Source organism: Acipenser ruthenus, chromosome 3 (genome assembly GCF_902713425.1).
Source record: "Acipenser ruthenus chromosome 3, fAciRut3.2 maternal haplotype, whole genome shotgun sequence".
Lineage (NCBI taxonomy): Eukaryota > Metazoa > Chordata > Actinopteri > Acipenseriformes > Acipenseridae > Acipenser > Acipenser ruthenus.
In genome coordinates this window covers 83,339,836-83,364,051 of record NC_081191.1, presented here as the reverse complement: position 1 = coordinate 83,364,051, position 24,216 = coordinate 83,339,836, and the positions used below count along the sequence as shown (strand labels likewise).

The window sequence follows — 24,216 nt, the reverse complement described above, 5'->3', positions numbered from 1 at the left end:
GCTGACACAAATATGACACATTTAACTGCATAAACATGTACATTTGCTTGCTTACAGCCCCTTATTCTCCTCCTTTGTCTCTTATATATTCGAAGACTTTGTATATATATATATGAAAAATGGACTATAAAACTTTTGTTACAATATTGATGTGATATGGACAACATCTTGTAAACTAATTCCTCCCAAAGCAGAGCTCTGATTCTGTGTGTGAACATTTCCCCCCAGAAATAAAGGCTGTGCTCGCAGTGCTTGTCACAGGGTGACAAGTGATAGTGTATTGTTTGAGCACATTATTATTTATTTTGTATTTTATTGTGTATTTGCTTTTTTTTGCACTTTTTATTATGTTTATTATTATTATTTTCACGATTTATGAGTGTTTTGAATTGCATGTTTTATAATTACTGCGCACTTTGTTTTATATAGGTTTAAGAAGAACATAAGAACATAAAGTTTACAAACGAGAGGAGGCCATTCAGCCCATCTTGCTCGTTTGGTTGTTAGTAGCTTATTGATCCCAGAATCTCATCAAGCAGCTTCTCGAAGGATCCCAGGGTGTCACCTTCAACAACATTACTGGGGAGTTGGTTCCATACCCTCACAATTCTCTGTGTAAAAAAGTGCCTCCTATTTTCTGTTCTGAATGCCCCTTTATCTAATCTCCATCTGTGACCCCTGGTCCTTGTTTCTTTTTTCAGGCCAAAAAAGTACCCTGGGTCAACATTTTCTATACCTTTTAGGATTTTGAATGTTTGAATCAGATCGCAGCGTAGTCTTTGTTCAAGACTGAATAGATTCAGTTCTTTTAGCCTGTCTGCATACGACATGCCTTTTAAACCCGGGATAATTCTGGTTGCTCTTCTTTGCACTCTTTCTAGAGCAGCAATATCCTTTTTGTAACGAGGTGACCAAAACTGAACACAATATTCTAGATGAGGTCTTACTAATGCATTGTAAAGTTTTAACATTACTTCCCCTTGATTTAAATTCAACACTTCTCACAATATATCCGAGCATCTTGTTGGCCTTTTTTATAGCTTCCCCACATTGTCTAGATGAAGACATTTCTGAGTCAACATAAACTCCTAGGTCTTTTTCATAGATTCCTTCTTCAATTTCAGTATCTCCCATATTATATTTATACATTTGTATAGCCTGCGTGCAGTACCTTACACTTTTCTCTATTAAATGTCATTTGCCAAGTGTCTGCCCAGTTCTGAATGCTGTCTAGATCATTTTGAATGACCTTTGCTGCTGCAACGGTGTTTGCCACTCCTCCTATTTTTGTGTAGTCTGCAAATTTAACAACCTACCAACCCAGAGAGAGTGTGCATCAACACACCTCCCCCCCAGAGGATATACGAGGGACAAGAGCAGAGACAAGGAACGGGGATCGATAGAGAAGATTGCGCCAGACGGGGTGAATTCGGGTGCAGTGACTGAACATGTGGGCTGAGTGCTGAGACAAGCTGACTGGAGGATTCGGCTGGCGTAAAGTGCCGTGTTTGAGAGGAGGGGGAGATACTACAATAGGAAGGGCTGAAGTCAACTAGCCCTTCCACAAAGTTAAGTGCCTCTCTGTTTTTATTCTCTGTTTTTGGTGTTTTGCACCATTGAAAATGCTGGAAATTAATCACGGGATTAATAGTAGTTTAGATATTCACTGCATCAATTATTTTTTTGATGTGGTAAGCACATAGCCCCGTACCTGATTTTATATTCTGTCCTCATACTGCTTGATATCTTAATATATTTATTGATTTGCTGCTATTTACTTACTATTTTGAGATACAAACATTTTAGGCTTTTATAAATATATCAGCATAATCAATGGAACTGTTTTAACTTAGTTTTAACTTAGTTTAATTTAATTAACACGGCACTGGCCTCGATTTTATTCTTCTAAGAAGGGTTGACTGCATTTTGTTTTGTTATTTTGTTTTGTTTGTTAGCCTGTTGTGAGAAGAGAAGATCCCTTGGACATGGGTTCGATTGGCAGCTATTATACAAATGGACTGGGTACCGTCGGCTGTAGAACCAGGCGACATTTCTAGTCCGTTGTTGCTAACAAACTGTTGGTCTTTGTCTCGGGACTACTGTGTGTTTTTATTGTATTTTTTTATTTTTGGTTTTACCCCGTCATATCCTGTGTGTTTTGTTTTTGTTACAAATTGGTTGTTTTATTCTTTTGTTTTGTTACATTGCTGTGCTTTTTTAAATTTATTTGTTAGCATGCTGTTTGGCTTATGTTTTTTTTTTCTTTACTGTTATTAGCTTTAATTTTCATTATATTTTGTTGCAAACAAAATAAAAAATACTACTACTTAATCCTCTCTGTGCTGTCCATTCCTGGGTGCTGGTTGGTCAGTGGTGTGGATCCCCTCCAGAAAAATAACTGAACCTGTGTTTAGCCTGAATTGTTTAGTCATTCAAATATATTTCTGGGGTGCAAATCCCTAGTGGCGTAGCCGGAAACTTCTACATTAGTGTGCCCTGCGACATGCTCACCAGTCTCGCCCCAGACGGGAAGGTACTCATCCTGCTGAATGTCCAGCATGATCTCCAGGCCATTCCCCATCCCACCTTTCAGTGTGGTCAGTACTGGATTGCCGTCTAGACCAGAGTTAAACATGTAACATTTCCCGTAGCGTGTGTATATCTGTAGGAAAACAGAAACAGAAAGTTAAATTGTGTCTTTAGTAGAATTCTCCAGGAACATTCACACCTTGAACAACATGTTTTGTATACAGATAAAAAATAATCAAACATCAGTAAGTGCCAGTGCCATGTAATGAAAACCTACTGTGGATCAAGTTTCACTTCTTAACTCTTGTCCAACAGTGTCACAAATCTCATTAGAAGTTAATATAAATAAAAGCAATATTAAAAATGTAAAGATATCAGCCATCATTTTTGTTTTCCCACATCTCTTCTAGTATTCAATTTTACAATCAAAAGACCCTTACCTACAAATACAAAGCAACCCAGCAATAGATGTCAAAACAAAAGCTTTCTACAGTATATTTGAATGCAGCTCTAACACATTAAAAACAACTGCATTTTAACTAGTAAACATTCAAGCCAAGCTTCCCTGAGTAGTATTTATTTTATTTTTACATGATAAGCCAGCTGTTTAATTATTCTTCTAGCACAAAATCCTCTTCTAACACACAGTTGTAACTGAAAATCATAATCAAGCACTGACAAATATAGTACAGAGCAATTAGGACTTGTCACATTGCACTCAGTATCATGCTCTGACGAAGGTCTTACGTCTGAAATGTTAGCTTCTGTTTTCTTTTAAAGAATAAAAAAGTGAGATTTGGCAATATACAGTGGCGGGAGTGTTCAATTTTTTCACTCGGTATTTGTCTTCAATTAGAATAATTGCCTGTGCTGCTGTGGATCTGTTTTATTGATTCCACTATGTAACACAATTTTTGTTCCTGGGTAGGAAGTGTTATTTCCTAATTGCTTGTGCCTCAGAAATATAGAAAATGGCTATTATTCCCCAGAAACTTTGCTTTTGTGACCAGGACATTGATATTTTGAAATTTACCTATTTCCAATGAGAAAACGGGCGAATTTGTGTCTTTTCGTTCACATAAAGTCAGAAAAAAACAACATATGAATCCAAATTAACATGTATTTATACTAAAGTAATACAAGAATGACTACAAAAGATTTAGAAGTGAGTAGTTTTTCGAGATTAACGATTATACTGTAAATCACTTTCACGAATCAGCCCCCAAATGTAGTCTCCCATCATGTTCTCGTTATATTGTCCTTGGTAGCGGCGTTCAAAGTCCAGTATATCCTGGTGGAAGCACTCGCCTTGCTCCTCCGAGTACGCTCCCATGTTCTCCTTGAATTTATCAAGATGAGCATCAAGGATATGGACTTTGAGGGACATCCTACAGCCCATTGTGCCGTAGTTCTTCACCAGAGTCTCAACCAGCTCCACATAGTTTTCGGCCTTGTGATTGCCCAGGAAGCCCCGAACCACTGCGACAAAGCTGTTCCAATAGACCCATCAGGAATGCCACTATTTTGAAGTCTCCTATGACCTCCCACCCGTACTCATCATACTTCAAGGCGTCCAGCAAGGTCTTGATGCTGTTGTAATCCTCTTTGAGGTGCACCGTGTGAGCAAGGGGAAGAGACGGGTACTTGTTACCATTATGGAACAGCACGGCTTTGAAGCTCCTGGATGAGCTGTCAATGAAGAGGCGCCACTCATTCTGGTTACAGGCGATTCCGATTGCCTCTAACAGACTGGTCACATTGTGGCAGAAGCAGAGCCCATCTTGACGTGTGAAGAAGCTGGAAAAAACAGCTGGAACTACACGGTGTTCTTAACTGTACTGTTATTCATTTAAATCAAAGAAGACTCGATGCTTCCAAAACTCTACATTGTCCTTACTTTTTGGCAGCTAATAATGTCACAATGTAAGATGAATGTGCAGTAGTCTGATTTGCATTTGTGATTGTGTGGGATGTGTACAAACTACCATGATGCTGTGTTATTAATTGACTGTACTGTACGGTACTACCAGTACCATGCACAATGAATACCCACTGTTCAACTTTTCTTTACTATTTACTACAATCCAAAGAAACGCATTCAGCATGCCATTTCAAAAGCTGTAATTAACTGCCATTAATGGGACTGTGAGCTATGTCTTTTCTTCTTTGTGCTTATCCACAGTAAGAATGTCAAGTAAGCTGTGACAGGCTAATCATTACCACTTTCATTATTCATTTCCAGTGAAAGCAAATAAACCACTAGATGTTGTGATGCAGGTTTTATAGAATAAGCAAGGTCTCAAATAACAGAAATTGTCAGAATTTCTTGTGGCTTATCAGAATGTTTAGAACCTGCTGCAGCTCTCCTTGCCCATTAACACGCATTAATTGCTGTCATGTTGGTTAACCAACAGGAAGAACCTACTGGTACATCTGAGTATTGAAATTGGGTCTCCAGTCTCAAAGGATTACCAGTAATGGACAGGCATATCTGTATACTTCAACTCAGGAGAAAATACTGTGTACAATGGCTAATATACAGAAGATGTTTCCATTTAAAAGCACTTCAAATGTAACAATGTTTTTACCATCTTGACTTGCTGATTTAACAACATGATGAAGCCCAAATGCATATACTGTACAGTAACATGTAACAGTAACAACTTTAGACCGCCACTCAGAGCAAAGGACATGTAATACATTTATCAATACTACTTCCTACTGGGGAGATCAAGTGACCTGTGAGAGCAATGGCAGCTTTGGCTTTTTTCTCCTCACCTCTCCCTGCTTATTTTGCTTTTTAAGGCGGGCTTAATCCTTTGCTACCTTTCTGTTTTCTATACTATTTGATGTCTGAACTGTCCAAGAATATCGTCTTCGTCGAAAAAGAGACCTAGCTCTCACTCTTCTTCTCCTTCTAAAGTGGAAAAAAGTAAACTGGATCCGGACCTGTCCGCCATTAGTGAGGCCTGCATGTCACACACTCGCCAATACTTGGAAAATATAGCGATTGAGACTGCTGCTGCCTTGCGTACTGATTTCGTACTTTTCTCTCAGGAATGAAAAAATCTGATTTTACTACTCATCGCAACCAAGTGGATAGCAACAAGAGGGTTATAGCGACTCATGAGACCAAGATCGACCGGTTTGAGGCTAAGATGGCGGATATGGAAGATAGAAGTCGACGCAATAACCTTCGCCTGATCGTTTTGAAAGAGGGAGCTAAGGGCACAGACACCGTCGACTTTTTGACCAGATCACTTTCATGTCTGGGATGGACATTCAAATAATGCGGGCTCACCGTATTTACTCTGATAATGCTAAAACAAAAGACAGGCCCCGCACACTAATTTTCAACCCTTTAAGATACTCAGAACACCAGGCTATCCTTCAAGCAGCCAGGAAGGACACCTCTCATTCTGCAGCTAAGGAACTTCAATTTTTCCCGGATTATAGCAACCTCATAGCTCAGCGCCGCAGGGCCGTTCTCTCGATCTATCACTTTTGCCTGTTCCCGTGGTCTGCAAGAGTTTCTAATTTATCCAGTGGCTCTTAAGATCGCTTCACCTATTCCAGCCCCCAGATGACGCCCAAGGCTTCCTGGATTCTCTCGACCTCCCAGACCCATCACAGGCCTCCGTTTTTTCTCCCTCTCCTGCTGGCGAGACGCAACTTGATGCAATGAAGAAGGTCAGCTCTGCTGTGCGATGCCTCGGCCTCGGCTGATCACTCTCCCAGTCCTTGGATCCTTTCACTCGGTGGAGATCTGCTGATTAAATCGGGGAGCACCTGTTGCTGTTGTTGGGTCTTCGTTGCTAATTTGGACTGTCCTGGACTTTAACCCTTTGCGGTCCTATGTCGTTTTATCTACGGAAAAAGCCAAGAAAACCATTCAATGGCCGAGTGGGAGCGACAGGAGCCGAGACAAGCCGAAAAAAAAAAAGGGCGTATCTCATGAATAGTCATACTTACCTCTGGCATCAAATGGGGCGGTCATAAGGAAACAAGCTGGATGGTACTGCAGCGCTCAGAGAATATCACGGACATTTGCAGAGCTTTTTTGAGATGTTATAGTAATAAAATAATGACTTGGATCGCATTATTGAGGAGTTTGGTGATAAAACGAGTGATCAGGAGATGATTGATCGGTATGTACTACTATTATTATTATTATTATTTATTTCTTAGCATATGTGAAAGCAATAGCGAACGAAAGGGTGGGGCGGGGCTGGAGATGCCTAGTGAGTGCTTAGTTGATATGCAGGGCCTTTTAAACCCATTTGACTGTGGAAAAAAATATACTTTTAAACAGCGCGTCTAAAATTAACTGCGCGTGTGAAAATAAATTGGACCTGACGCGCCTGACGCGCACTTAATAAATTGACTGCAAAGGGTTAATCGTTATTATTGTTTTTAAAGATGAAGGAAAGGAAAGATTTGTCCTCTTTGTTCTCTATGGTACTTTGGCTGCACTCATTGGATTTTTGTAGAATGGGGTTCATATAGATTGTTTTAGTGGGGGGGAGGGGGGAGGGGGGGGGGGGGGGGGGGCTGACGGGAACCGAGCTCTTGCTTGCCCTGTCTACCAGAGTCACAGATAGATACTTTGTAGGGTGGGGGGCACTGGGTTTTCTTTTTTCCAGTGCTATGTGTTTGTTTTTGTGGGGTGTTTTTTCTGTGTGTGTGGGGGGGGGGTTAATACTTGGGGCTATCTCATGGGATGGGGAAGGAAGGACCTCGGGAGGGTTAATGCTGCACTACTTGTTTATATTCTTAAGACTATTTCTGTAACTGCTTTATTCACACAATATCATGTTCGTATTTTTCTGACTGTTAAATTTACTCTTAATTCCTATGACTAGTATATCTGTGCTGACCTGGAATGTGCAAGTCTTAAACTCTCCTACCAAACGCACAGCTTGTTTAGATCTACAGCATAGAAATAAAACTGATATTGCCATGATTCAGGAGTCTTAAGCAACAGGATGTCCCCAGATTCGCTAATAAATATTTAGATGTAGTGGCCTCCTCTTCTGCTGATAATAAGAGGCACATTGATAGTTTTGCATCGTAATCTTCAAATTATGATTTTGGGCTCGGGGGCGGGATGAAACGGGGAGGATATCTTACTTAAAAAACATAATTTCTGGTAAAAAGGTGGCTTTTGTTTCAGTGTACGCCCCTACAGTTTTCGATTCAGGCTTTTTTATCGTGTTGACCAATTTGTTATTGAAGTTATCTGAATTCTCATGAACTACAGTTTAGGTGGATCGAATGCACAAGAAGGGAGCTCACAGCAGCTAGCTTCATCTACATTACAGAAGTTTACATCAGATGTAGGTATTGCGGATATTTGGCATGTGTTTAACCCATCTGCTAGAGAGTATGCAGTTTTCTCAGTGAGATATAAATCTTTTTCTAGGATTGATTTTATTTTTGCAACAAATTCTCTCTTCTCTGAAGTGCATAATAGTGAGATACTGAATGCAAACTATTGTAAGTTTGTTTAACTAACAAATTAATGCGTGCCCCAAGATGGCGCTTTAACACCACTTTACTGCAGAATGAATCTTTTCGCACAAAGTTTCAACTCAAACTCGATGAATTTCTTCAGTTTAATCTTGGCTCTTTTGATGACCCATGCATTTTATGGGACTCAGTTAAAGGATTTGTTCTATTCTACAATTCTATTCTATTCGCCTCCAACCTGAGGAAGCCATTTCTCTTTTTGCATTGAACCCGTGAGGGCGACCGATGCGACCTCACGGTTGGTGGTCGTTTTCTCTTTCAGGGAACCAGGGTTACAGTAAGTAACCTAACGTTCCCTTTCAATTCGAAGATGACCACCAATGACATTACGTATGGGATAATGTATGCCAGAGCTGTCACGAGAGAGAAGGAACGGCAGCATACAAGGGACGCATCAGAACCGTATAACCCAAGGTTAGCGGTGCAAGAGTGCAACCTCAAAGACCCTAATGGCTATTGAAGGCAAGGAAGGATCTACCACATTCAAGCGGTGTAGCCCAGCTAGCCACCGTACATGCATTAGACAGTGAGGCACTTCTGAATAGGGCCCAAGATGTAGCCAACCCTCTAGCGGAGTGTGCAGCTACTCCCCCCAGGTGGGGGTAAGCCAGCACTGTTATACGGGCAGCAGTGTGGAGTAATGGTTAGGGCTCTGGACTCTTGACTGTAGGGTTGTGGGTTCAATCCCAGGTGGGGGACACTGCTGCTGTACCCTTGAGCAAGGTACTTTACCTAGATTGCTCCAGTAAAAAACCCCAACTGTATAAATGGGTAATTGTATGTAAAAAATAATGTGATATCTGTATAATGTGAAATAATGTATAATGTGAAATAATGTGATATCTTGTAACAATTGTAAGTCGCCCTGGATAAGGGCGTCTACTAAGAAATAAATAATAATAATAATACGCCGCAGAGACTGTGTCCACAATCCAATGCAACAGTCGCTGCTTTGAGAGGGGCTGTCCAAGGGTCTGTATACCGTGACAGACAAAAAGCTGGTCAGTGTGACGCAGAGCTCTTGTCTTATCCACATAACACCTCAGTGCCTGCACCGGGCAGAGGAAATTCTATCTCCTATCCTCCTCCGAAGCAAACGGAGGTGGATGGAAAGACTCCAGTTCTACAGACTGATGGGGACATGGCATGCAGATATGGCTGCTAGGTACACTTTCCCGCCTCTAACAGATCTTGTAGAAACTGCAAAATAGTTGCTATAGGGCAATAATTGGGGTCATGACCTCTGGCCATGCACCAATTTTGAAATACTTCCATATATGGCGTGTAACACCCCTGTGGAGGAGGTCCTAGCATTCTGCAGTGTACTGACAACTGCGTGTGAGAGCCCTAAGGTGGACAGACGGTCCCGTTCAGGGGCCAGACCCACAGTTGGAGTCTGCCCGGTCCTGGGTGCCTTGCAGCAGCTGGCAGAGGTTTGAAAACCAGAATCTCCTGGGCCACCAGGAGAACTGTCGCCTTATCTCTCCTGACCATCTCGAAGAAGGCAGGGAGCAGCGGTATTGGCGGGAAAGCATACAAAATGCTTTGGGCCACTTGTGGGCTACTCTCAGCTCCCGCGCATTTATGTGCAGGGATGTCCAGCGATCTGACCAGGGTCCGTGAACTCCTCTGCCTGCCCAGACCGCCCCCCAACCAGAGTTGGATGCGTCTGTCATCACCAGTTGACGATTGTGTATCACTCCCATCCTTACGCCTTCGTTCAGGTGAGAGGCTTGCTTCCACCAGCGTAGAGGTCTCCAGGATAGGCGAGACACGGTCAGCCGATGGTGTCTGTCATGATTGGGGTGCAGCCAAGAGGCACTGAGTCGCACTTGGATCGGGCGCATGTGGAGTAACCGTAGTTGGGTAGCTGATAAAGCTGCGGCCATCAGATCCAATAGTTTAACACAACACCAATTATACTGTGAACCCTTGTTGAACAGGGCCAGACAGTTGGCTCACATCGTAAGGGTATCCAGCCGGAGACCCAAGTTGACCGTACTTTGCACCGGTATTAACTGGCACTGGCATCGTTGAGGGTGAGACCGAACCTAAACAGATGCTTCGTCATAATCGCTGTGTGGGCCACTGCTCCTTCCTGTGACTGGGACAGATCAACCAGTTGTCCAGGTAGTTCATCACCCAGATCCCTTGCAGCCACAAGGGAGCTAGGATGGCATCCATGCACTTTGAAAATGGGACCGGTATTATCAGCTGAGCTGGGGCCAGAGCAAGGGCTTGAGCCTGCTGTCTGGCCAGGGGCTCCCAATGCCTTGTAGCAGGGGATGTTGTGCAGGACGTGCGAGCGTGGACTTTAGCCATGCTTGATGTCTCACAGCCCCGAGGGTGTAGACCTATGTATTGAAGCACTCAGGCACCAAGGGTGCAGAAGCACCAAGGACCCTGAGTGAGTTAGAATACAGTACTGGTACATTTAAGAATCGGGGCACCAAGTACAGGTGTTATTGACATGCTGTGGCGCTAAGCACCGAGGCATGGAGCATCTATGCACCGAGGGCGCCGAAGCACCGAGATGCGCCTAGCCTTAACTGCGTGTAGTCAACACAACCCGGGGTAGCGCACAATGTGGCAGCGCGTAGCTGCCACATTGTGCGCTACAGCTCAAGGAGCTGCAGCATGTTAGGCAGGAAGAAAAATGTACTTTTTTTTTTTAACTGCAAAGGCAGTAATATGAAAAATAGAGGCTTACACACACAGCAATTCAGCTATGGGAGAAACACATTCACCATGCCAGGCGGGTGACCAAGTGCATGCCGAGTAGGTGGGCTGAAACAAGCCTGCTGATTCAACTCAACAGAGCTGGGGAATCACGCTGATACTACTTTTTCTTTTTAAACTGCAAGGCAGTAAAGAAAAACCACATACACACACACACCAGCAAAGTTGTGAGGGTAAAATAGCAGTTACCACGGCAACGCTTGTAACTGCACAGCAAAGCTGTGAGGGTAAATACAGCAGAAACCATGGTAACCCGGGTGAACTGAAATTTTTAAGCGCACCGAGAGGGTGGGCCGAGACAATCCAGCGGAGTCAACCCCACAGCAGGGCACGGCAGAGCCAAGGTTGAGTGGAGGATCATGAGTCTCTTTTTCTTTTTCTTTTTTTTTAACTGCAATAGCAGAGGAAAACACAAAACAGCAAGTGTTGTAAGGTTAGAAAAGCAGTTGTGCAGCGTTTATAGCTACATTCACAGAAGCAGGGTTTCTGATTCCAGGGAAGTGGCAAGACGGCTTCCAGCAATGAAATTGCAGGGGAACACCAGAAAACTCGAGAGAGAGAGCTGTTTCACACAATCTCGATCACAGCAACTGGACAAGGGTGTCTAGCCTGGACTACGTGCAGTCACACGACCGGGACAGCGCGTCGCCTACAGCGGAGTGGAGCACCATCTACAGGCAGAAGGCATTGAGGCACTGTGTGCACTGAGCACCATGCGCAATGAGTGCACTAAGCACCGTGCTCACTGTGTGCACAGAGGCACTAAATTACCATGGGCTGAGCGTGCACCAAGGTACCGAAGCACCGGGGGGCAGCTGAAGTAACGATGCCTACCCTTACCGTGGGTACTCACACACCTGGTTAGCGCATAGTGTATACCAGGGGACACACAGGCTGAAGCCGTGGCGGGCGAATCTGTGAATGGAGTACAACACAATAATACAATAACAACAATATTACAGGGGAGCACATTGCTGTTGTTGTTGATTTTTCGAAGGCCCGATGCATCAAGTTGGGCGGGCCTGGGCAGCCGGCAAGGTCTGCTCTACAACTGGTCTGAAAAAATACAGCCCGTGGAGGACAAGTCCTACTACTGTTGTTTTTCTATTTTTTTTCTTTTTCTTTTTCTTTTTCTAGCTGCTGCACAACACAGGCAAGCAGGATACCGCGTGCACACTGCAAGGAGAAATCCCCGGGCACTGACGGTATTCCTCCTGAATTTTTTTTAGCTTTTTGGACTTATCTGGGCCCTCTCGTGCTTAATATGATGCGAACTGCCATAGATAGAGGCTCTTTTCATAGAGACGTGAATACAATAAAGATATTTCCCTCTTACTAAAAAAAGATAAAAGATTCTACTCTCTGTAAGAGTTATCGTCCCCTATCTCTGATAAATTCGGAAGCTAAATTATATGCTAAGGTTCTATCATGCCGTCTGGAGACCTATATGACTAAATTAATTCATCAACCCAGCCTTCTAACATACCGCTGCTTAAACATTTCAAATATCTGGGTATTGATATCCACCCATCCTTACATTCCACTGTGTCAAATAATTTTAACAAAATCTTTGCTCAGGTGAAATCAGACTTAGACAGATGGTCACATCTTCCTAATTCGCTACAGGCCAGCATCTCTATAATTAAAATGAATATACTCCCTCACATCAATTTTTTCAGATCAATGCTCCCTCTTTCTCCCCCTCCCTGATACTGGGACAAACTGCAGACTTTGGTCACCTCGTTACAAAAAGGATATTGCTGCTCTAGAAAGAGTGCAAAAAAGAGCAACCAGAATTATCCCAGATTTAAAAGGCATGTCGTATGCAGACAGGCTAAAAGAATTGAATCTATTCAGTCTTGAACAAAAAAGACTATGCGGCGATCTGATTCAAACATTCAAAATCCTAAAAGGTATAGACAATGTCGACCCAGGGGACTTTTTTGTCCTGAAAAAAGAAACAAGGACCAGAGGTCACAAATGGAGATTAGATAAAGGGGCATTCAGAACAGAAAATAGGAGGCGCTTTTTTACACAGAGAATTGTGAGGGTCCGGACCAACTCCCCAGAAATGTTGTTGAAGCTGACACCCTGGAATCCTTCAAGAAGCTGCTTGATGAGATTCTGGGATCGATAGGCTACTAACAACCAAACGAGCAAGATGGGCTGAATGGCCTCCTCTCGTTTGTAAACTTTCTTATGTTCTTATGTTCTTTGATATCTAAATTTATTTGGAAAGGTAGACGGCCACTTATTAAATTTTGCACTCTACAGCGAGAGAAGATTTTCAGGAGGTTTATCGCTGTCAAACTTTAAATTATATGTTTGGTCATTTATATTATGTTCATTTACTGTCTGGCTTTTTTCCTGATGCTCCTGTCTCATAGCGATTACTAGAAGAGAAAGGGAGGGAATGGGGATCTCATTTGTTCTTATTTTTTTGTACTGTTATTGTTCTATGAGTCCCTCAATAAAAAACATTTGGTCACAAAAAGATTACTTCTTACTAGCAACCTATTCACTACTTGTTTTTCCTGGGCTAATTCAAGTCCCTCACAGTAAATATATTATGGATTCAAACAAGAGAGGACACTGAATTGTGAAAATGTCTTTGGCCCTAAGCAATTCCTAGCATGTTCTTGGACCATTATCCATTTATCAACTAACCAGATGCCTCTAAAAACTCTCATTCTAGAACAAAATATAATTTCAGCTCTTTGCTACTAGATGTATATCCTGTTTGAATGTCTATCAAAATAATAATACAATTTAGTTGTGTAAGATCGTTGGGAAAGACTGCCAACAAATATGTGTGTGTGCTTTCATATCATTGAACTTGAGGCCTAGATAAGGAATTGAAATGCACCAAATGGTAACTGTATGTCATTATCTTTGTAGAAAAGAGTTCTGTGGTAATTCGCTGGATGACAGGAAGGCAGTCGAGGTCTGTGGGTGGCATATTTGCTCCATCTCTAAAAGGATTATAAAAATCAATTGCATAAGGAACATTTCTTAACAAGCAGCTGCCACCTTATTTTTACTTCAAAGTTCAAACTGTTTGCTATGTAATGTATCCAAACGGCTGTTCTTATTAGCAACTGTGAGGATATTAATGAAAGTTTTCTGTGTTTTTCCCATGACATTTAGAAATAACCTGACAGTTCATCAGTTGAAATTATTGTAATGGGAACGTAATGATGGCAATCAGTCATCTATTCAGTGGCACACTGCATCAGAATTAGTTATATTTGCGGTAGAAATGGCTTTATCCTAGGCAATGATTTTCTAGGATTAGCACTCGGGGATAGGGGTCTTTTCAAATTCAATTCAACTTAAATTCAAATTCCTATGTACAATTTATATGGGGACCGATTTCAGGAGCTTGTTTAGCCTTTTGGCACAGGAGTTAATAACAACATTAAAAAGGAACTGTCAAATCAGAGGTATAGTTATTTAGCACCGTTCAACACCAGGCATCTCAGAATGCACTACAAACTTACCAACCTTCAGTGTACTGCAGGAGAAAAAAAGGCACATTTAAATAGATGTTTTTTTTTAACCTATGAACTTGTCCCCCCCCCCCCCCCCCATATACTGAGTACAGTGACAGAAGGTCCTTGAGCCTGCATAAGTCTTCCAACCACTCTCAACACAACAACAAATTAGATTTATGTAATACAGGTGAATCTCTCAATTTTTATCAGATTTCAAGGGACATTTCAGTTTTTCATGCAGTAAACAAGATTGAAAATAAAAGATGAAATAACCAAATAAACACATTATCCTGTTCTTCATAGTCACGGTTCACATTTAGGTTAGCTTATAAATGCATTGGAAATGCATTTTTAAAAGGTATCAGTGATCTGAATTCTTGATACAAATACAGAAAAGAGGACAAAAGGATAACAGCAGCAGTGACTCACCACATGTAACACATTAAAAAAAAAACTATTAAAATGTCAGATTATTTACAAAGGTTTTTATTTGACATTGAAAAATGTCATCATGAAGCGCTGGGGGTTGCTCTGCTAGTTACCCACAGTAGATGAAGCTTTGGTGAAGCTTTACATTTTACTCCTGCTTAAGACATTAACAGTCTTTATAGCTTTCCTTATGTCACGTGGGTTCTTGCTTGGTTCACATCTAGTCATTTATTTTTATTCCCCAAGGCGACAGATTCATTTGTAAATAACAATGTGCTAATGCGTGGCATTTTTATTAGTTTGTTTTGTTATTCAGTTTCATCACCGCCGAGCACTTCAAGTAAATTGGTTTTGATGAAAACAAGGAAATAGTCAGCCAGTGGAACAGATTTGATGCCTTTAGATACACGTTTCCTTTTTTTTCATAAGCTTATTATATCTTTATCTTCTTAAACAAAAGTGGAACCGTAATGATAAAGTAAAACTAATAATTAACACTACCTGATTGGTATGTATTCAACTATAATAAAGTTAAAATAATAATTAGTAACACCTACTTACTATACCTAGTTATTGTGCTTCAAGAAATGTAAGATTTAATTTAGATTATTTGATGTTATAACAGGTTTTGATCATTATTAATTAGGAATAACATTTTGTAACAATAATATGTTAATGACAAACTACTGGCGTAAAGTTAGAAAGTAATTATATTTATTCTAAATACATTTGTTTCATGTTTTTAATAAACTGTATTGCTATATCCTATATTTACAAGTATTTATTATTGTTTATAAAGAGTACAATAAGGAAAACTGACTCTTCCAGAACAACAGACAGTTGCTCTGTGACCTTGGAAACTTGTGTAATTTTCATAACAGTCTAACAATTCCCTGTACATTTTGCATCCTGTCAGAATATTCTGACAGTTAATTTTTCAATGTTTGTGTTTAACTTCTACAGTAGTACTGTTAAGGGTTGATAGGAAATATATCAGAAGACTGAGCGTGCTGTTTTCAGGTGTAATTGAAAGTAAATGCAGGGTTATGTATGTTTTTCAACCCTTCACAGTGTAGTGAAAAAAGAAACGTAGGATTAAATTAAACAAAAGAGTCCGAGGTCCTGATACTCATATCATTTTTAAATACGAGGCAAAGGTTTCTTCCTCACACTTGGACCATGTTGAACAAAATAATATAGTGTGGTCAGTAACTCTAAAATGCCAAAATGCAAGAGAAATACCAGTCCCATTTATAAAGCTGCCGAAAAACAGATCAGTCCAGTCTTGGTACCACAAAGCTTTATATCATAAACAATCAAATATGTACAAGTAAATCCTTGTTCACTTTTGGGGTCGATTGTGACAATCCTGTAATTGCCATCCTAATTTTTCATGCACCCTCTATTTATGGATGGACAGGTGATGGTTTACCACAGAAGACCCTCAAAACTGCAACACTTTAGTGACCTACTGTGGCAATGTGCCCCGCCCCTGTGTGCATAATATGTGTTGTATGTTGCGTGCGTGTGTTAATGTTGGTGTATAGATTGGTACACGGGATATAAACGGGTCTGTGTTTCACGTGTGATTTAAAAAGTGTAGATTTGTATTTAGGCACGAGGAGGGCACAAATCACTTCTCGTGCTGGTTAAATGTAATATGTAAGCACGGGGTTGCACAGAATTAATTCACGTGCTGGGATTCAAGTGAATAATTAATTAGTAATTGAATCCCAGCACAACAGTATATATAGATGCACATTTCATTCAGTCGGGGTTGGGTGTTTGGTGAGTGGAGAACGGGATTGGAGACGGAGGTAATTGTGAATTGTAAAAGTAAATAGTGTTATCTGCTCACCGTGTTTGTTTGTCTGTCTAGTCCGTTTTGTTCGTCTATTTATTTTGGCCTCAAGTGCCGTGCCCTGTGTTTTGTCTGTTCAAACCTTTTATTTTCTGTGCTGTTTATTAAATGCTGAGCGAAAGCATTCGCTCAGCTCCACCAAACCACAAGTCTCTGTCTTTATTTCCTGCTTCTGGTCTGACGCCACCCACTCCGGCCGTCTTTGTGACACCTACTTATGTAGAAGGCACTGTGTACAAGTTGTATGTCCAAACACATTAAAAGGGCTTTCAGAAATCTCAACTAAGAATATGATTTATTAATAAGTTTCTACATCATTAAGCCTGTCTTGGCCAATTAACTTGCCTGATTCACAAAATTCCAGTCTATATTATTTTGCGGTAAGCATTTTTTTTTTGTGCACCGAAAAACAATGAACTGTCAGAAAAAGAAAAAAAAGATTGTATCTGGCATGAACACAATGTTACCGTGCCTTGCTTTTGCAAATGGAGGAAATGACACATTCTTCTGGAATCTTGTTTTTTTTTTTGTTTGTTTTGTTTTTAACAGAATATGTGTTTCCCTGCTCTTCTTTTAAATAAATATGATTTAGAAAAAAGTTGAGATCCAATGATGCCAATTAGTATTGAATGAATCACTTTTATTACATGCAAATAACGAACAATTTGCAAAGTGAGGATGGAAATCCATATGAAGTGTGTATTAACACAGTTATCTTCCCCATAATAATTTGTGTTGTAAGTGCATGAAAAAGTGAGCTACATGCACCTGTAAAGTGGTATTAATGCATTGTAGCAACAAGCATGCCAAAGGTTCACCTCGTTTTAATAAGAAAATGCCAAGGTTTTATTTATTTTTTTGAAGTACAAGCTATTATTAGGCTCCCTATTGGAATTGAGGTTAACCATTGAGCTTTTGTTCATTCGTTTTCTTAAACACTATTACAGTATGTTCAATCTCAACCCTTGCTGTTGTGTGATGAGCCCATCTTTTGTTTGTGCAGAAATAGAAATCATTCAAATAAAAAGCAAGGTTGAGAATGTGTATCTGAGTCGCATGTCAGATTACAATAACTAATCCAGAGTATCCAAGGTTAAGAATGTGTAAAATACTTTATATTATTTATTTAATATATTACGTCTGTATTTTTAGAAAACCTTTATTCCCTATTACATTCTACATTTTATAATGATTTTTTGTTTTAACTAAATACAAATAATTCATTTTGTAATCTACTCTACTGCACAGGGTAACAACCACTTTAAATACCTGGTACAATGAATGTGAGAAGAATGTGTTTGGAAAGTGAGTTTAAAAGTATAAAAACAAAGAGTTGAGGTAAACAGATTAGTTCTGATAGCCACATACTGTTCTGCAGTAGCACCTTTTCCTGAGCCAGGTAAAGGGGTGTGTGATCCGAATCAACTGTATTCAACAACACAATTATAGGGGAAGGACTGAAATGCATTGGAGCTGATTATTTTTATTTCAAAAGAATGGCTAGCACAATTTCAATAACTGCATTTAATTGTTTACTACTGTAACAATAAACAAAAGTAAAACATGAACAAATCATAAGACATGCTTACGTACAGGGGTGAAGTTCCTAAAGGTGCAATTTCCCCCTTGGAACTTGCATTCCAGAAGCATCTCGTCCATCTGGTGACTCAGCCTGTTCATCATCTCTGTGGTGTTGACCATGAAGTGAGCCGGGGGGGTGTAATGATTAAAGTCCATCAGATCCATGAACATTTTCTTCCTGTCATCCCGAAGGACCTGTAGGCTGTTATTGTTGACTGAGTGGTTCATGTGCAGAAGGTCTAGCCAATAGCCACTGTAGTAGAGATCCATCTTGGTCAGCCTAGACATGCGGAAGAGGTTGTGGTTGCAGATGGTCACGGCTGGGAAGGAAAGGTTCTGAGCCCACACCATGTGGATCTTGGTCACTGCAGGATAAGACATCAGATAAAGAATACGGTTCCACGACCACATGGACAGCATTCCGATGCAGATAAAGAAAGCCAAGAGCCAAAATGCACTACGTGGCTTTGAGCTATTGCGGGCGAAGACATACTTTAGCCCATGAAGTTTGGTCTTCTTCACAAAAGATAGCGTGATTACTTTAAATGTGAGGGGACGTTCGTTTTGGGTGGTCACTGATGTCTGTTTTTCCTCACTGGGGTTGGATTCACAGGTAATAAGGTCAAGTACATGGTGTACTGATGCCATAGCTGGGCAAATAGCCAAAAACAGCTAACCAGAAAACAGTTCTTAAGAACACAAGACAACTTATGAAGTTTTTCAGTATAGTTTTTTGACACAAGTTAATGGAGATGTGTGACCTAGCACCAAATCCGCAGGAGTCCACTTAAATGAATATTCCTATTTAAAAAATTCAGATAATGTATCCATTCCTGTGCTCTAGTTTGTTTCCAGTTATGACCTGTCTTTTCCAAAGCAAGACTTTAAAGAAAGTAAAAGTTTAAAATCCTTTTAAAATCCAAAACCTTCCTTCAGCAACAACAGGGCTACAGTACCATCCTTAGTAACGTGAAAAATGTTGCCTGGCTGTTGCAATCCTTGCCACTCTCACAAATAATCCCCCACAGCACTTGCTAAGATTCTGTTTAGTTTTGTTCAAAACTCCTCTCTTTTCACTCAGCTGCTGTAAGACATGTATTCAGAATTAGAGGCACCGATTCCTGTAGTTGTGTTGTGAGTCTTTTGAAGTGCATAACTCCTCCCCTCTGCTTGGAGATAGATCTGTGTCTAAACTTGCAACAGGAGCACAAGCCCCTCTCTATTATGAGAGAGAACAAAGAGAGAATGTGGAGAGACAGCAACACAGATATATTCAGACGAGCGAACTTTAGCCTTTTGTTGGAAATCTAATAAATGCCTGACTTAATGTTAGAAACATTTAGTAGGTCTGGGGCAGTCTATGACAAGATGGAAGCTCATCATTAGCCACTGGCTGGTGAGTGTAGGAATGTAACTGCCCTGGAAATAAATTCATACTGTATAGCACTGCCAAAATCACAATAATGTAATCATTTTGGTCATACCGACTATATTTACTATAGCATTGGAGGTAGTTTGTTTTTGTAATCACGGGGGTGCTGTCTTCCAAATTTATTTACAAATTGGGAACTGGAAACAAAATGTAACATATAGAAAATCTCTCACTCTCTATCCAGTATATATTTGTAACAGATTACAAAATAGATAGAGCTTATCAATTATTATCATCTTACTCACAGATGAATTCATTTGTTTAAATACAGGTGCAGGAATTATTTAAAAAATGTATTGGAACATATTTTCAAAACGTTTATCCAGTCTCTAAAAAACATCTGGCAACTTTTACAAAACTTGAACTAAACAACAAAGGAGTTATTTTTTGACCAACATACACCTTAATCGGATAAGCTACAGCTCCATTGTTTTCCAATAATTTTACAGAACCAGCGTCATCCACGTATTTTTAGGGTTAATCATGGGATAACCGTGAATGAAATGCAGGGTGATTCCCCAGTTCTGTAAATGCTTAAAAAAAGCTGTATCTTATCCTGATTATATACAGTATGTTGATCAAATCAAATAGTGCTTAAGCAGGCACTCAAGTTGTTTTGTTTTACATTTTGTACCACCAATGAGGCTCCCCCCCCCCCCCCCCAAAAAAAAGGTATTAATTAAATTCTGCAGTAAAGACTTAGAAAACATGTCCAGTTGTATCTTGTTTACAGAGTAGTCCTGTTGAAAGCATTATTACAGAATATGATAAATGTAGATAAATACTGTAAAAAACTATTAATCCTCTGACTGCTACCTTGATCAATTACAGGGTCAAAAATCTAAATAAAAAAAAACTACAGCAGTGTAACTTATTAAAATTGCTGTTTGGTTATAGGACTGAATAATTATAATTAGGCTAATGTTAAATGCTCAACCAGCAAGCTAAAAAAGGAAAAGACTAGGTAATAATAATGTAACTATATTAGTGAAACAAATTGAAGCATTACAAATAAAAATGTCCAGGAACGTGGCAGATTTTATGTGATTCAGTGTTCCTCATAATACACTGATTTAATGCCTGTATTACTGGACCTTATTTATGTTGAGGCAAGAAGTGGTAAAGTCAGTAAAGATTGCAATAATTTACAGCAAGGAGGGTGCTGAGAGATGCTGAATAATAGAGTACTGGAAATAAAGTCTGGCAGCACTTACTCATGGCAAGTACTGGAGGTGCTTTGGCTTTTCTCTGCCGATAGACCATACATATTTGCAAGCCTTGATTTAGCTCCTGCATCACGGAACAAAACACTTTTCGTATTTGCAATCTCTAGGCCAGAACAGTGCAATGCAGTTCTCTTCAAAATACTGTAAACTTTTGATAGGAAAGAACAGAGTAAACACACACTCTGCATAGAGCTTGTGTCTTTTCAGAAATTAAAAAATCTAAGAAAGAAATATTCAGAAATTGGTTTTTACAGCTCAGATAACTGTAAAACATTTACAGGTAATGTAGAACTCAGAGTGTGGCCAAATGGAAAAGTTTCTGACATAATGACCATTGTAACCATTTACTTTAATTTACAGTACATTATTTACTTAAATGATGCATTCTGGTATCTGCAGTCATTACCTTATCCCAGTGGTTTTGAAACATTTTCTAACTGGGACCCACTTTTTAGCAGTGGGCAGAGCAGAGTTGAATACACTTTTCAATAGCAGACTTTACAGTATGCGTATAATTACAGTATCATACAGATCCAGCCAAGCTCATTAAAACATCAGGGGGTGATGTAAGGATATGAGCAAAGTGATTTGCGGGTGCAAAACCACCACAATGCTGCCATAAATCGTGTGCAGCAGCCATAAAGTCTCCTAAGGACTCCCAGCTCCTCCTCAGAAAACTTTTCTTTTCCATGTGCCAAGAGGACTTTGCTGTCTTTTTTTTTTTGGTTTGTATTTTCGTGGTCCACAAATGTCATACAGTGACTATTGCTCTCTGTACTCCTAACTCTGCAAGTGCGGCCGCTAAATAGACAGATGCGCTCACTGACACCCTCATTATCATAATTACAGATCATTATTTGTGTGTGCTGAGTAATTTACATTGTTCTTAAGCTTACATAGTGCGAGGTGCAAAATAATTGCAGCAATGCAATTTGAATTTTGCATCCGCAATTATTTGCACTGTGCCTATACTTACATCACCCCCTTAATCTGTTTGCGATTACTTCTGTCTATATGATAAATACAAGTATAGAACTACAGAACCATATCAATGTGCAGTGTGAAAATGTATAAAGGATTAATAACCAATGCTTAACACAAATATGTTCCAACCTTTCATTAGAATAACAACGTAGTCCAAAGTCAATTTCCTTTTTTACAGACTATGATAATTGGATTCTGGTGAAGTCCATTTATCCTGCTATCAGTTTACAGATGTAACAGGTATTAGGACCTCACCTGAGCTTTACATTCACTTTTCTCTAAATTCAAATTCAGGTGGTGTTAAATTCCTACAGCACTCTTGTGTGTTGGCAGGACACATGGAGGACATGTATCAACTGACAATGCGCTAAATTGTCGGAGTGTAAAGTAGTGCTTTGCTGCTGCACTTTTTACCCCATCCCAAATGAATTAACTGGCCCAAAATTAATGAGACATGGCGTAAACTACCACATTTAAATGCGAAAATTCCGCTGCTCCAAAATGGGCTACGGTAGCACAGAATAACAGACTAATCTGAAAAACAGCGCCTCCCTTCCAAATGGACTACCTCAATTGAACAATAGGTAGGTCATTTGGAAAGGCAATGACCCGTGTTGACCAAGTGTCTTGACTTTATATTATATTATTATTATACGATGGATAAAACCAAATCTACATAATGAAAAGGATATAAATGAAACAAGTTTATTGTACGACCAATACAAACAATTGTACATAATGAATTTTATCCTCAAGGAGATCAAAAAGAGTAATGCAGACCCTAAATACTCTCCCTTCTTCTCAGTACTCTCCCTCTGTTCCTGGGTTGTTCAGGAAAGTTAGGAGTCTGCATTTTCCGTCGTAAGAAATGCCCCTGAAAATTCATGATATCACGAAATTCACAATATCACGAATATTTGACTGTCTACCATTTAAAATATGCATTTAATTTTCCTTACAGTGTTTTACATTACTGTACTTTCCGTCCCCTGTTGATGATTATTCTTTTATCAAGTAGAAGTAGCTCTGCAGTAGCTGTACAAGGTCCGGCTGAATGCCATGCATTTGGTTGCTACGGCAACGGGGTCAAACAAATAATCGGCTTAATGATTGGTGAATTCCTCATACTGTACAATGACATTTCTACATACTAATGTATAGTGTGTATAAAGAAAAACACAGAAACTTCGGTTTTGTAATTTCAGGTTTGTAGTTAACGTTCCTCCTGTGTTTAATATTTTGGGATTAGAGGCAGCAAAATGGGCTGAATACACGGTCATTTTAACTGATGTGTCAACAGAAGTTTTAAAGGTTTACAAAACTCGAAAATGTTGCTGAAAATGTCACTCAAGGTTGTTTTGTTTTTTTAAATCTATTTTGTCTGCTTGTTACTTTTTTTTTGCAGCCAACACGGACCATTTAAAATGACTTGTTTCCAGCAGAAGTTTGTTGCATTTTTAAAGATTGTTTCAATAGCCAATTGAGTTACAATGTACATTTTTAAAGCGTTGACCCAGTATAGGCTAAATGTTAAAATGTTTCAGCCTTGGTTTTTGGGTGATGTTCTTGATGAACTATAAATTATATATATATATATATGTATATATTTTTTTTTCATAAAATGTTGGTTTCATGACACCGTGAAAGTCATTGTTTTCTTATTGGAATTACTGTACTCCTAACCTCACCTGTCGATTTCATAATTAAAGTAGGCTGGTGTAAACTCGACGTTATGGCCTTAATGCCGTCGCAAACGCTTGATACATGTCCCCCATGCACTTCACCGACAGTAAGACCATGTAAAAATAGTCTGAAACTCTGGGAAACTGATACAGTACTTGCAAGAAACTAAACAAGAACATTTATATTTATAGGTTTGGTAATACCTCACAGCCTTAACTGGCTTGTATTCAGATTAAAAAAAAGTAAAAAAAAAGGTACCTTGAGGTATATCCTGGGAGTCAGTTTAACTAGTATAGATAGATTTTTTTTACTATTCAAAGATTACTATTGATGGGCTTTTGCTCAATGGTAAAGCTATTTTTTAAAATTCACCCAGCCAGTAGAGCAAATCTTTAAAAGCATGAAGTGGTAAATATAGTATAATTGTGCTCCACTTCAAAACCTAAGAGGGATGTAGTTTTGTTGGTCATTATACAATGGTTTTTTTTTAAAACATCTATCTATCTATCTATCTATCTATCTATCTATCTATCTATCTATCTATCTATCTATACATTTTATCAGAGTTGTAACAAGTCACCAAAATTAGGACTTGAGTCATGCCAAGCTCGAGTTGAGTCACTAAACTGCTTGAGTCGAGTCACCAGTCTGGCTTGAGTCACTTTGAGTCATTAGTTTTGATCAAAATATTTTGATTTAATCAGATTAGATTTACAGGATCTGTTAAAA

General features: G+C 39.6%; 1 protein-coding gene across 3 annotated transcripts in view; it reads right to left on the bottom strand.

Annotated features, from left to right (window-relative positions):
* Nucleotides 1-24,216, bottom strand: part of LOC117435639 (acid-sensing ion channel 1C-like) — a 298,571-nt gene that overhangs the window by 39,743 nt on the left and 234,612 nt on the right. For 2 of the 3 annotated variants that reach the window (XM_059017501.1, XM_059017504.1), the window contains exons 1-2: nucleotides 18,175-19,251; nucleotides 2,512-2,662 (exon numbers count right to left, since the gene is read on the bottom strand). In XM_059017501.1, the coding sequence (XP_058873484.1) occupies nucleotides 2,512-2,662; nucleotides 18,175-18,810 (787 nt within the window). In that variant the 5' untranslated portion in view covers nucleotides 18,811-19,251. Of the gene's footprint in view, nucleotides 1-2,511; nucleotides 2,663-18,174; nucleotides 19,252-24,216 lie in introns of those variants that run through there. The other variant, XM_059017503.1, reaches the window with a different exon arrangement.